This window comes from Salvelinus alpinus, chromosome 10, assembly GCF_045679555.1.
Source record: "Salvelinus alpinus chromosome 10, SLU_Salpinus.1, whole genome shotgun sequence".
NCBI lineage: Eukaryota > Metazoa > Chordata > Actinopteri > Salmoniformes > Salmonidae > Salvelinus > Salvelinus alpinus.
The window spans coordinates 20,439,792-20,453,494 of record NC_092095.1 but is presented as its reverse complement, the minus strand read 5'-3'; the positions used below and the strand labels follow the sequence as shown (position 1 = coordinate 20,453,494).

The 13,703-nt window shown below is 41.8% G+C and overlaps 2 protein-coding genes across 3 annotated transcripts in view; one reads left to right on the top strand and one right to left on the bottom strand.

Annotated features, from left to right (window-relative positions):
• sgk3 (serum/glucocorticoid regulated kinase family member 3) overlaps positions 1 to 13,703 on the bottom strand; it is a 1,016,194-nt gene that overhangs the window by 365,444 nt on the left and 637,047 nt on the right. The window lies entirely within an intron of this gene.
• Positions 1 to 13,703, top strand: part of LOC139531710 (junctophilin-1-like) — a 115,001-nt gene that overhangs the window by 58,911 nt on the left and 42,387 nt on the right. Inside the window, exon 4 of the mRNA XM_071328417.1 lies at positions 12,879 to 12,997. Coding sequence (XP_071184518.1) covers positions 12,879 to 12,997 — 119 coding nt within the window. The remainder of the gene's footprint in view (positions 1 to 12,878; positions 12,998 to 13,703) is intronic.

Here is a 13,703-nt window from a genome sequence, read left to right as displayed (position 1 = left end):
AATGCAAATTAATTATTTAAAAATCATACAATGTGATTTTCTGGATTTTTGTTTTAGATTCCGTCTCTCACAGTTGAAGTGTACCTATGATAAAAAATTACAGACCTCTACATGCTTTGTAAGTAGGAAAACCTGCAAAATCGGCAGTGTATCAAATACTTGTTCTCCCCACTGTATATGTACTGGAGGTATTACCAGGCATGAGATTCCCACATTGTAGCCTGTACATCTGTCACGCCCTGACCATAGAGAGCTTTTATTCTCTATGTTGGTTAGGTCGGGGTGTGATTAAGGGTGGGTCATCTAGGCGTTTTATACTGTATGTCGATGTTGGCCTGTTATGGTTCCCAATCAGAGGCAGCTGTTTATCGTTGTCTCTGATTGGGGATCATATTTAGGCAGCCATTTCCCCCTTTGTGCTTTGTGGGATCTTGTGTTTGTGTACCTGCCTGTGAGTAGTCCAAGACGTCACGTTTGTGCTTGTTTGTTTTGTTTGGTGAGTTTCTATGTATTAAAATATGTGGAACTTTACGCACGCTGCGCCTTGGTCCATTCCTTATGACGAACGTCACAACAATGAATATATTCACTGATCATGTACTCTTCCTTGGCAAATCAAGGTACGGTTCAGGTATGAATCTCTGAGACATTATTTTTCAGTCATAGCAAGTCAATGTGTAATAGCGGATGGTTGTAAATCTGAGTCCGTAGAGGTGTGCTCAGGTGTTCCGCAAGGTTCTACTTTGGGTCCACTGTTGTTCATTTTGTATATCAACAACATTGGGGATCTTATTGAAACAGCGGATGTAAATTTTTATGCAGATGATACTGTTCTTTATTCAAGTGGTAGTAGTTTATCTTTAGCTTTTGAAAATGCCCAAAGAGCATTTAACATCATACAACAGAATCTGTATGATTTAAAGCTGGTTTTAAATTCGGGTAAAACAAAATGCATGGTATTTTCAAATGCCAGGCATGTTACTAATCATGTCATTGCTACATTGGCTGGACATACTATAGAGCAAGTTAAAGTGTATAAATATTTGGGTTTGTGTGTTGATGATAAGCTGAGCTTCACTGTGCGTGTAGAGAACTTGATAAGGAAGCTCAAGCTGAGAATAGGTTTTTATTACCGGCATAAGGCTTGTTTTTCTTTTGAGGCCAGGAAGGAGCTGGTACGATGTACATTACTGTCGGTTTTAGATTTTAGTGATGTTATATATACAGTGGGGCAAAAAAGTTACAGGCCTCTCTCGTCTTTTTAAGTGGGAGAACTTGCACAATTGGTGGCTGACTAAATATTTTTTTGCCCCACTGTATGCAGGCCTCAATCACTACCCTGAGACCCCTTGATTCAGTGTATCATGCAGCCCTCAGCCACTACCCTGAGACCCCTTGATTCAGTGTATCATGCAGCCCTCAGGTTCATTACAAATCAAAAACGTCTTAACACATCATTGTGATCTCTACAGCGCTGTTGGCTGGTCGTCATTGACCTTGCGCAGGCTTAAACACTGGTATACACTGATTTATAAGGTCATATTGGGTAAAATGCCATTTTATCTCTGTTCTTTTTTAGTCAGGTTGGTAAATAAATATAATTTACGGTCCCATTCTCATTTGCTTCTAACAGAACCAAAAATTAGAACAGGTCATGGTAGAAATAGTTTTAGTTACTCAGCACCTGGAATTCTCTCCTGAACATTTTAAAATGTGATGATCTAGTTTCGTTGGTGGAGTTTAAACACTTGATTGATGTATATATCATAGAAGAGTGTAATTGTTTTTAGGCCAGCTGTTTTCAGTCAAGACTTTTGTTGTATTGTATGTGTGTTTATAGTTTTGTTTAATGTTGTGTTAGTGTATGTAAGAGGTTTCGTCTGAAACGTTGTTCCCTCTGCTGCTATTGGACCAGGTCTCTCATGGAAAAGAGATATTATCTCAATTAGAAAAACCTGGATAAATTAAGGTAAAATTAAAAAATGTAATCAAACTCCATTCTTTGAATGATGCTGTGTCTGCATGTATGTATTACAATTATACACTTCAGCAGTGTTTACCACTCCTGCTCCTGGGACATCAATCATTATACATTAGTCTATTGCATAGTTACAGAAACATGATTTAAGTAAAGGCTGATTTGTAATTCATATATACAGAAAAGAAACCCTGATGCATATCTAACTCCCTTCATCTGCATTAATCTGAGGACACAGGATAGTATTTCAATTAGATACTTAATTTCAAACAGTGGAGAATGTGAAACGCTTTATTGAAAAAAGTTCATTATCCAGGTGTTATAAATACATAATACATGCATTATAATTATGATAATTGTAATATTATATTATAAATACAAGTTCAATCAGTACCTCAATGCACATCTGATGTTATGCTGCATTATAAAACGAGGAAGAAAGACGAGGTGGGGAGAGAGGTGTTGAAGACAGAAAGGGAAAGAGGTAAGAACAGCAGCAGACAGCATATGATTAATGACTTACAGTGCTACCCTCATATTCTCTCAGTTCATCACAACTACAGCGTCTCTAGCAGTGTCTCCTAACCAGCCTTGGGCCCCCAGTTGGCCCGAAGGTTATCTTAAGAGCGGGTGAGGTGGCGATGACGGGACTGGCTTCCTCTCTCACGTCAAAACATACCTGCAGACGAGAGACAGATGGATAGAGAGAGAGCATGACTAAGCCTTGTTTTTTTTATTCTAACACGGTCAGTCATCATAATCATCAGGAGGTGAAATGCAAAACTGACCTGGGATCATTAACCCTGGGACTACTACATCTCTGTCTGTATTTCAATGTAAAGCATCTCTTTAATAATACTTCCTCTTGACCCAACCAAGTGACCTCTCACCTATGATCATGCTGTGCTCTCTGTGTCAGCCAGTTCAGATGCGGGAGGGGTTCACCTACACAGCTGATATAACCTAGAGGATTTAGGGAGAAGGGGGAGAGGGATGAAGTGAAGAAGAGAGACTGGTGTGTGTGGTCTCACCTGGTGTCCACACGAAGTGGCTACAGAGTACTTTATGCTGAAAAACAGACACATGAGGACAAACAATAGAAGATAATGTCAATAGAAGATACTGTATATGACGCAGACACCTATCGGAGTGTAGCTGAAACAATTAAATATAGAGGGCTATGTATCTCACCACTTGGTTATTGCAAGGCTAACCCCCAGGGAAATCAGGACTTGGCAGCAACAGATAGTCCAGTGAAAATGGCTGTGTTGATGTGGTGTAAATCTGACAATTAGCAGCTGCCATCTTAAGGGTTTTTTAATTACTGCTTGTGAGACAGGTTCCATGTACAACAAGACAGGCAGAGAGGAAGAGAGAAGAAGAACACAGAGCAGTTTCATTACCTCTGGTTAGGGACACTGGTTATGGACACTTTTGCCAGCTTCCACGGCCTGTTCCTCGGACAGTGAACATCTGGCAATATCTACATTTTCGACCCCTTGATCAGCTCGCAGAAAAAATATTATTTTTTGCAGATATGAAAACAATAACAGAGATATGACCGTTCAATCTAAAGCAGCAGATGTCATTTTCAGGATACGTCAATGCAGCACAGAAATCTTAACACCAGACTGGTTTTGTGGTTGTTCATTAGGTGATGGGGAATATGCAGTGATACCTGCACCATCTACACGCTGCAAAGACTCCCTAACTCTTCTCCATTGTACACGATGGCCCTGCACCATCTACACGCTGCAAAGACTCCCTAACTCTTCTCCATTGTACACGATGGCCCTGCACCATCTACACGCTGCAAAGACTCCCTAACTCTTCTCCATTGTACACGATGGCCCTGCACCATCTACACGCTGCAAAGACTCCCTAACTCTTCTCCATTGTACACGATGGCCCTGCACCATCTACACGCTGCAAAGACTCCCTAACTCTTCTCCATTGTACACGATGGCCCTGCACCATCTACACGCTGCAAAGACTCCCTAACTCTTCTCCATTGTACACGATGGCCCATTGCTCTGAGACTTCCTTTGACCATTCTAAAGTCCGCATGGGGGCATCCTTGCCTTAATGGTCGTGACTTTCTGGTCTAACTCTTCATCTGACATATCAGAATAGCATTCCCTGACAGACATATTGTGTTCTTTTGTAAAAATATATATATTTTTTAAAAGCTGCCCGTTACACTGTCATGAAATATGATTATATATCGACTATGAAACAAGTAGGACATGGGCTGCTTATGAGTTGCCATGAAAGAAAGTTTGATGAATTCAACTGAAAATGGCGAGAACAAGCGTCCGTAGCTAAATGGTTTTGGTTAGTTTGAGAATAATAATTGCATGATTCTACGGTATGTATGAATGTATGTAATATAGTAGAATGTTATGAGCTGACACTGAATCGTAGGAGCTAACTACTAGCTATGTAGAAGTTGGATGGAAGAACAGCCAGTTCTGCTTACCTGAGATGCCATCATCACACAGTCCTTCTTCGTAGGTGTGCGTTATGACTTCCTGTGCTTTCAGAACAGATATTTTGATTGAAAAAACAAAAGTTTTGCTCTCGACAAAAATACATAAATTTATACATAAATGCAGAATTCTTGACACACAACCGAAAATGCTACCATATCCTGCCAGCACGCCCACAAGCGAGCCACTCAGGATCAGAATGATGACGCGAGGAAGAGGGAAAGGAACAAGATGGGAACATCAACGGGTTGCAAGTTGGGGAGGGGGGCTAATAGCTGAACAATAGATTATTCAACCTTTACTAAAGAATAGTCTAATAGCCGAGCTAGGTGTGAACCCCTCCTCCTATCACAGGCCAGAATTGCTCTAACGACCAAGGGGTATCTTGCTACTCAATGTAATAAAGTAATGACCTTTCAAATAACTTACCTTACACGTTATGTTGGCTGACAATTTGTTAGCTACTCTGTCCTTATGAACCACATAGCATATCATTACAGCAGTATGTACCGGTATGTTAGCTACTCTGTCCTTACGAACCTCATATCATTACAGCAGTATGTACCGGTATGTTAGCTACGCTGTCCTTACTAACCTCATATCATTACAGCAGTATGTACCGGTATGTTAGCTACGCTGTCCTTACGAACCTCATATCATTACAGCAGTATGTACCGGTATGTTAGCTACTCTGTCCTTATGAACCTCATATCATTACAGCAGTATGTACCGGTATGTTAGCTACTCTGTCCTTATGAACCTCATATCATTACAGCAGTATGTACTGGTATGTTAGCTACTCTGTCCTTACGAACCTCATATCATTACAGCAGTATGTACCGGTATGTTAGCTACTCTGTCCTTACTAACCTCATATCATTACAGCAGTATGTACCAGGTATGTTAGCTACTCTGTCCTTACTAACCGCATATCATTACAGCAGTATGTACCGGTATGTTAGCTACGCTGTCCTTACGAACCTCATATCATTACAGCAGTATGTACCGGTATGTTAGCTACTCTGTCCTTATGAACCTCATATCATTACAGCAGTATGTACCAGGTATGTTAGCTACTCTGTCCTTACTAACCACATATCATTACAGCAGTATGTACCGGTATGTTAGCTACGCTGTCCTTACTAACCGCATATCATTACAGTAGTATGTACCGGTATGTTAGCTACGCTGTCCTTACTAACCACATAGCATATCATTACAGCAGTATGTACCGGTATGTTAGCTACGCTGTCCTTATGAACCACATAGCATATCATTACAGCAGTATGTACCGGTATGTTAGCTACGCTGTCCTTACTAACCACATATCATTACAGCAGTATGTACCGGTATGTTAGCTACGCTGTCCTTATGAACCTCATATCGTTACAGTAGTATGTACCGGTATGTTAGCTACGCTGTCCTTACTAACCACATAGCATATCATTACAGCAGTATGTACCGGTATGTTAGCTACGCTGTCCTTACTAACCGCATATCATTACAGCAGTATGTACCGGTATGTTAGCTACTCTGTCCTTACTAACCTCATATCATTACAGCAGTATGTACCGGTATGTTAGCTACGCTGTCCTTACTAACCGCATATCATTACAGCAGTATGTACCGGTATGTTAGCTACGCTGTCCTTACTAACCACATAGCATATCATTACAGCAGTATGTACCGGTATGTTAGCTAAGCTGTCCTTACTAACCGCATATCATTACAGCAGTATGTACCGGTATGTTAGCTACGCTGTCCTTACTAACCACATAGCATATCATTACAGCAGTATGTACCGGTATGTTAGCTACTCTGTCCTTACGAACCGCATATCATTACAGCAGTATGTACCAGTATGTTAGCTACTCTGTCCTTACGAACCACATATCATTACAGCAGTATGTACCAGTATGTTAGCTACTCTGTCCTTATGAACCACATAGCATATCATTACAGCAGTATGTACCGGTATGTTAGCTACTCTATCCTTATGAACCACATAGCATATCATTACAGCAGTATGTACCGGTATGTTAGCTACTCTGTCCTTACTAACCTCATATCATTACAGCAGTATGTACCAGTATGTTAGCTACTCTGTCCTTATGAACCACATAGCATATCATTACAGCAGTATGTACCGGTATGTTAGCTACTCTATCCTTATGAACCACATAGCATATCATTACAGCAGTATGTACCGGTATGTTAGCTACTCTGTCCTTATGAACCTCATATCATTACAGCAGTATGTACCGGTATGTTAGCTACGCTGTCCTTACGAACCTCATATCATTACAGCAGTATGTACCGGTATGTTAGCTACTCTGTCCTTATGAACCTCATATCATTACAGCAGTATGTACCGGTATGTTAGCTACTCTGTCCTTATGAACCTCATATCATTACAGCAGTATGTACCAGTATGTTAGCTACTCTGTCCTTACGAACCACATATCATTACAGCAGTATGTACCGGTATGTTAGCTACTCTGTCCTTATGAACCACATAGCATATCATTACAGCAGTATGTACCAGGTATGTTAGCTACTCTGTCCTTACTAACCGCATATCATTACAGCAGTATGTACCGGTATGTTAGCTACGCTGTCCTTACTAACCACATATCATTACAGCAGTATGTACCGGTATGTTAGCTACTCTGTCCTTACTAACCTCATATCATTACAGCAGTATGTACCAGGTATGTTAGCTACGCTGTCCTTACTAACCACATATCATTACAGCAGTATGTACCAGTATGTTAGCTACTCTGTCCTTACGAACCACATAGCATTATAGCAGTATGTACCGGTATGTTAGCTACTCTGTCCTTATGAACCTCATATCATTACAGCAGTATGTACCGGTATGTTAGCTACTCTGTCCTTACGAACCTCATATCATTACAGCAGTATGTACCGGTATGTTAGCTACGCTGTCCTTACTAACCTCATATCATTACAGCAGTATGTACCGGTATGTTAGCTACGCTGTCCTTACGAACCTCATATCATTACAGCAGTATGTACCGGTATGTTAGCTACTCTGTCCTTATGAACCTCATATCATTACAGCAGTATGTACCGGTATGTTAGCTACTCTGTCCTTATGAACCTCATATCATTACAGCAGTATGTACTGGTATGTTAGCTACTCTGTCCTTACGAACCTCATATCATTACAGCAGTATGTACCGGTATGTTAGCTACTCTGTCCTTACTAACCTCATATCATTACAGCAGTATGTACCAGGTATGTTAGCTACTCTGTCCTTACTAACCGCATATCATTACAGCAGTATGTACCGGTATGTTAGCTACGCTGTCCTTACGAACCTCATATCATTACAGCAGTATGTACCGGTATGTTAGCTACTCTGTCCTTATGAACCTCATATCATTACAGCAGTATGTACCAGGTATGTTAGCTACTCTGTCCTTACTAACCACATATCATTACAGCAGTATGTACCGGTATGTTAGCTACGCTGTCCTTACTAACCGCATATCATTACAGTAGTATGTACCGGTATGTTAGCTACGCTGTCCTTACTAACCACATAGCATATCATTACAGCAGTATGTACCGGTATGTTAGCTACGCTGTCCTTATGAACCACATAGCATATCATTACAGCAGTATGTACCGGTATGTTAGCTACGCTGTCCTTACTAACCACATATCATTACAGCAGTATGTACCGGTATGTTAGCTACGCTGTCCTTATGAACCTCATATCGTTACAGTAGTATGTACCGGTATGTTAGCTACGCTGTCCTTACTAACCACATAGCATATCATTACAGCAGTATGTACCGGTATGTTAGCTACGCTGTCCTTACTAACCGCATATCATTACAGCAGTATGTACCGGTATGTTAGCTACTCTGTCCTTACTAACCTCATATCATTACAGCAGTATGTACCGGTATGTTAGCTACGCTGTCCTTACTAACCGCATATCATTACAGCAGTATGTACCGGTATGTTAGCTACGCTGTCCTTACTAACCACATAGCATATCATTACAGCAGTATGTACCGGTATGTTAGCTAAGCTGTCCTTACTAACCGCATATCATTACAGCAGTATGTACCGGTATGTTAGCTACGCTGTCCTTACTAACCACATAGCATATCATTACAGCAGTATGTACCGGTATGTTAGCTACTCTGTCCTTATGAACCTCATATCATTACAGCAGTATGTACCGGTATGTTAGCTACTCTGTCCTTACGAACCGCATATCATTACAGCAGTATGTACCAGTATGTTAGCTACTCTGTCCTTACGAACCACATATCATTACAGCAGTATGTACCAGTATGTTAGCTACTCTGTCCTTATGAACCACATAGCATATCATTACAGCAGTATGTACCGGTATGTTAGCTACTCTATCCTTATGAACCACATAGCATATCATTACAGCAGTATGTACCGGTATGTTAGCTACTCTGTCCTTACTAACCTCATATCATTACAGCAGTATGTACCAGTATGTTAGCTACTCTGTCCTTATGAACCACATAGCATATCATTACAGCAGTATGTACCGGTATGTTAGCTACTCTATCCTTATGAACCACATAGCATATCATTACAGCAGTATGTACCGGTATGTTAGCTACTCTGTCCTTATGAACCTCATATCATTACAGCAGTATGTACCGGTATGTTAGCTACGCTGTCCTTACGAACCTCATATCATTACAGCAGTATGTACCGGTATGTTAGCTACTCTGTCCTTATGAACCTCATATCATTACAGCAGTATGTACCGGTATGTTAGCTACTCTGTCCTTATGAACCTCATATCATTACAGCAGTATGTACCAGTATGTTAGCTACTCTGTCCTTACGAACCACATATCATTACAGCAGTATGTACCGGTATGTTAGCTACTCTGTCCTTATGAACCACATAGCATATCATTACAGCAGTATGTACCAGGTATGTTAGCTACTCTGTCCTTACTAACCGCATATCATTACAGCAGTATGTACCGGTATGTTAGCTACGCTGTCCTTACTAACCACATATCATTACAGCAGTATGTACCGGTATGTTAGCTACTCTGTCCTTACTAACCTCATATCATTACAGCAGTATGTACCAGGTATGTTAGCTACGCTGTCCTTACTAACCACATATCATTACAGCAGTATGTACCAGTATGTTAGCTACTCTGTCCTTACGAACCACATAGCATTATAGCAGTATGTACCGGTATGTTAGCTACTCTGTCCTTATGAACCTCATATCATTACAGCAGTATGTACCGGTATGTTAGCTACGCTGTCCTTACTAACCGCATATCATTACAGCAGCATGTACCGGTATGTTAGCTACGCTGTCCTTATGAACCGCATATCATTACAGCAGTATGTACCGGTATGTTAGCTACGCTGTCCTTACTAACCGCATATCATTACAGCAGTATGTACCGGTATGTTAGCTACGCTGTCCTTACGAACCTAATATCATTACAGCAGCATGTACCGGTATGTTAGCTACGCTGTCCTTATGAACCGCATATCGTTACAGCAGTATGTACCGGTATGTTAGCTACGCTGTCCTTACTAACCGCATATCATTACAGCAGTATGTACCGGTATGTTAGCTACGCTGTCCTTACGAACCTCATATCATTACAGCAGTATGTACCGGTATGTTAGCTACGCTGTCCTTACTAACCGCATATCATTACAGCAGCATGTACCGGTATGTTAGCTACGCTGTCCTTACTAACCGCATATCATTACAGCAGCATGTACCGGTATGTTAGCTACGCTGTCCTTACGAACCTAATGAAGGCAAACAATGTAGAATCCTCCAATCCCGTAGCCTACTCCCGACCGTCACGTTGTACAGCGGAAACCCTGAAGGTTTCATTTTTCTCTGAATAGAAACACCATAATATTAATCAAATTAATTAGGCCAAATTTCTTAAAATCAATTCCATATACTATGTTATTACAAAAAAAAAGGTTTTAAATTCTCTGGTAACGCCAATACGGAATACTATCAAATGCTTCTCAAAGATGCCCGCTGGTGATCAAATTAGCAGTAACTTACAGTGACAGAAAAAATTGCTGAAAAGGAAATGACGTGCCACAGAATGCTGCAGCAGCACGCAAGGTGTACCGCAGTATGACACAACTTTTAAAGGAGGAACCACTGTCTTAGACTCAAAATTGAGCTCAGGTGCATCCTGATTCCATTTATCGTCCTTGCGATGTTTCTACAACTTGATTGGAGTCCACCTGTGGTAAAATCAATTGATTGGACATGATTTGGAAAGGCACACACCTTTCTATATAAGGTCCCAAGGTTGACAGTGCATGTCAGAGCAAAAACCAAGCCATGAGGTTGAAGGTATTGATCGTAGAGTTCCGAGACAGGATTTTGTCGAGGCACAGATCTGGGGAAGGGTACCAAACAATTTCTTCACCATTGAAGGTCCCCAAGAACACAGTGGCCTCCATCATTCTTAAATGGAAGAAGTTTGGAACCACCAAGACTCTTCCTAGAGCTGGCCACCCGGCCAAACTGAGCAATCAGGGGAGGAGGGCCTTGGTCAGGGAGGTGACCAAGAACCCGATGGTCACTCTGACAGAGCTCCAGAGTTCTTCTGTGGAGATTAGAGAACCTTCCAGAAGGACAACCATCTCTGCAGCACTCCACCAATCAGGCCTTTATGGTAGAGTGGCCAGATGGAAGCCACTCCTTAGTAAAACGCACATGACAGCTCACTTGGAGTTTGCCAAAAGGCACCTAAAGACTTAAACAAGATGGTCTGATGAAACTAAAATTGAACTCTTTGGCCTGAATGCCAAGCATCAAATCTGGAGGAAACCTGGCACCATCCCTGGTAATTCTACCACCATTAGTGGTGGTACAATTATGCTGTGGGGATGTTTGTCAGCGGTGGTTACTGGGAGACTAGTCAGGATCGAGAGAAAGATGAATGGAGCAAAGTACAGAGAGATCCTTGATGAAAACCTGCTCCAGAGTGCTCAGGACCTCAGACTGGGGAGAAGGTTCACCTTCCAACAGGACAACGACCCTAAGCACACAGCCAAGACAACGCAGGAGTGGCTTAGGGACAAGTTTCTTAATGTCCTTGAGTGGCCCAGCCAGAGCCCGGACATGAACCAGATGTTACATCTGGAGAGACCTGAAAAAAGCTGTGCAGCGACGCTCTCCATCCAACCTGACAGATCTTGAGAGGATCTGCAGAGAAGAATGGAGAAACTCCCCAAATACAGGTGTGCCAAGCTTGTAGAATTATTAACAAGAAGACTCGAGGCTGTAATCGCTGCCAAATGTGCTTGCTTCAACAAAGTACTTAGTAAAGGGTCTGAATACTTATGTAAATGTCATATTTGAGTTTTTGATATATAATAAATAGACAAAAATGTCTAAAAACCTGTTTTTGCTTTTTCATTATGAGGTATATTGTGTAGATTGATGAGGGGAAAAAAGCAATTTAATCAATTTTAGAATGAGGCTGCAAATTGTGGAAAACATCAAGGGGTCTGCATGCTTTCCGAAGGCATCGTATCGTGGACTATTTTTTAGGAATAGGATACCATTTATAAAAAAAATCCATTGTGTTGTTTACTCTCTGTTCCTCTGCTGTAATGTTCTGGTCTGAGTTTGTTCTTAAAATCCTCTGTCCCTATTGTGTGTGTGTGTGTGTGTGTGTGTGTGTGTGTGTGTGTGTGTGTGTGTGTGTGTGTGTGTGTGTGTGTGTGTGTGTGTGTGTGTGTGTGTGTGTGTGTGTGTGTGTGTGTGTGTGTGTGTGTGTGTGTGAGCTACCATCTCACCACAGTATTGTGCAGTAATACTAATCATGATCCCTAAACTCGTTAGGGCATTTTGTCTTTAGGTACATTCTGTTGGATGTTGACTGTGTCTCCTCCCTCTCCAACTGGTGTTGCTGTTCTGAGCGTAACCCTAATAGGGTGCCATAGGGTTCTGGTCTAAAGTAGTGCACTATATATAGGGAATAGGGTGCCATAGGGCTCTGGTCTAAAAGTAGTGCACTATATAGGGAATAGGGTGCCATAGAGAGTGAGAGAGAGTAGTGAGTGAGAGAGAGAGAGAGAGAGAGAGAGAGAGAGAGAGAGAGAGAGAGAGAGAGAGAGAGAGAGAGAGAGAGAGAGAGAGAGAGAGAGAGAGAGAGAGAGAGAGAGAGAGAGAGAGAGAGAGAGAGAGAAGAGAGAGAGAGAGAGAGGGAGAGATTAGCTGTAAACTTTACAGAAATGTACGATTAAACCAACGTTTCTTTGGATTTGTGTATATTTTGTTGTAATTTTCAGGTAACTGGCTGCCATTAAAACAGTGAATGTGTGTGTTGCTGTTCTAATGCGGTGTGTGTGTGTTTTTCTCCAGGACGGCTCATGCCAGGACGAAGGGAGAGGCAGCAGACCAGGCAGCTCTCTCTGCCGGACAGGATTGTGACATCGCTAGGGCTGTCGCTAGGGAGCTGTCCCCAAATTTCCACCAACCAGGTAACATTCTAGATCACCTGACTTCCACCAACCAGGTAACATTCTAGATCACATGACTTCCACCAACCAGGTAACATTCTAGACCACCTGACTTCCACCAACCAGGTAACATTCTAGACACCTGACTTCCACCAACCAGGTAACATTCTAGACCACCTAACTTCCACCAACCAGGTAACATTCTAGACACCTGACTTCCACCAACCAGGTAACATTCTAGACCACCTGACTTCCACCAACCAGGTAACATTCTAGACCACCTAACTTCCACCAACCAGGTAACATTCTAGACCACCTAACTTCCACCAACCAGGTAACATTCTAGACACCTGACTTCCACCAACCAGGTAACATTCTAGACACCTGACTTCCACCAACCAGGTAACATTCTAGACCACCTAACTTCCACCAACCAGGTAACATTCTAGATCACCTAACTTCCACCAACCAGGTAACATTCTAGACACCTGACTTCCACCAACAAGGTAACATTCTAGACCACCTGACTTCCACCAACCAGGTAACATTCTAGACCAACTGACTTCCACCAACCAGGTAACATTCTAGACACCTGACTTCCACCAACCAGGTAACAATCTAGACACCTAACTTCCACCAACCAGGTAACATTCTAGACCACCTAACTTCCACCAACCAGGTAACATTCTAGACCACATAACTTCCACCAACCAGGTAACATTCTAGA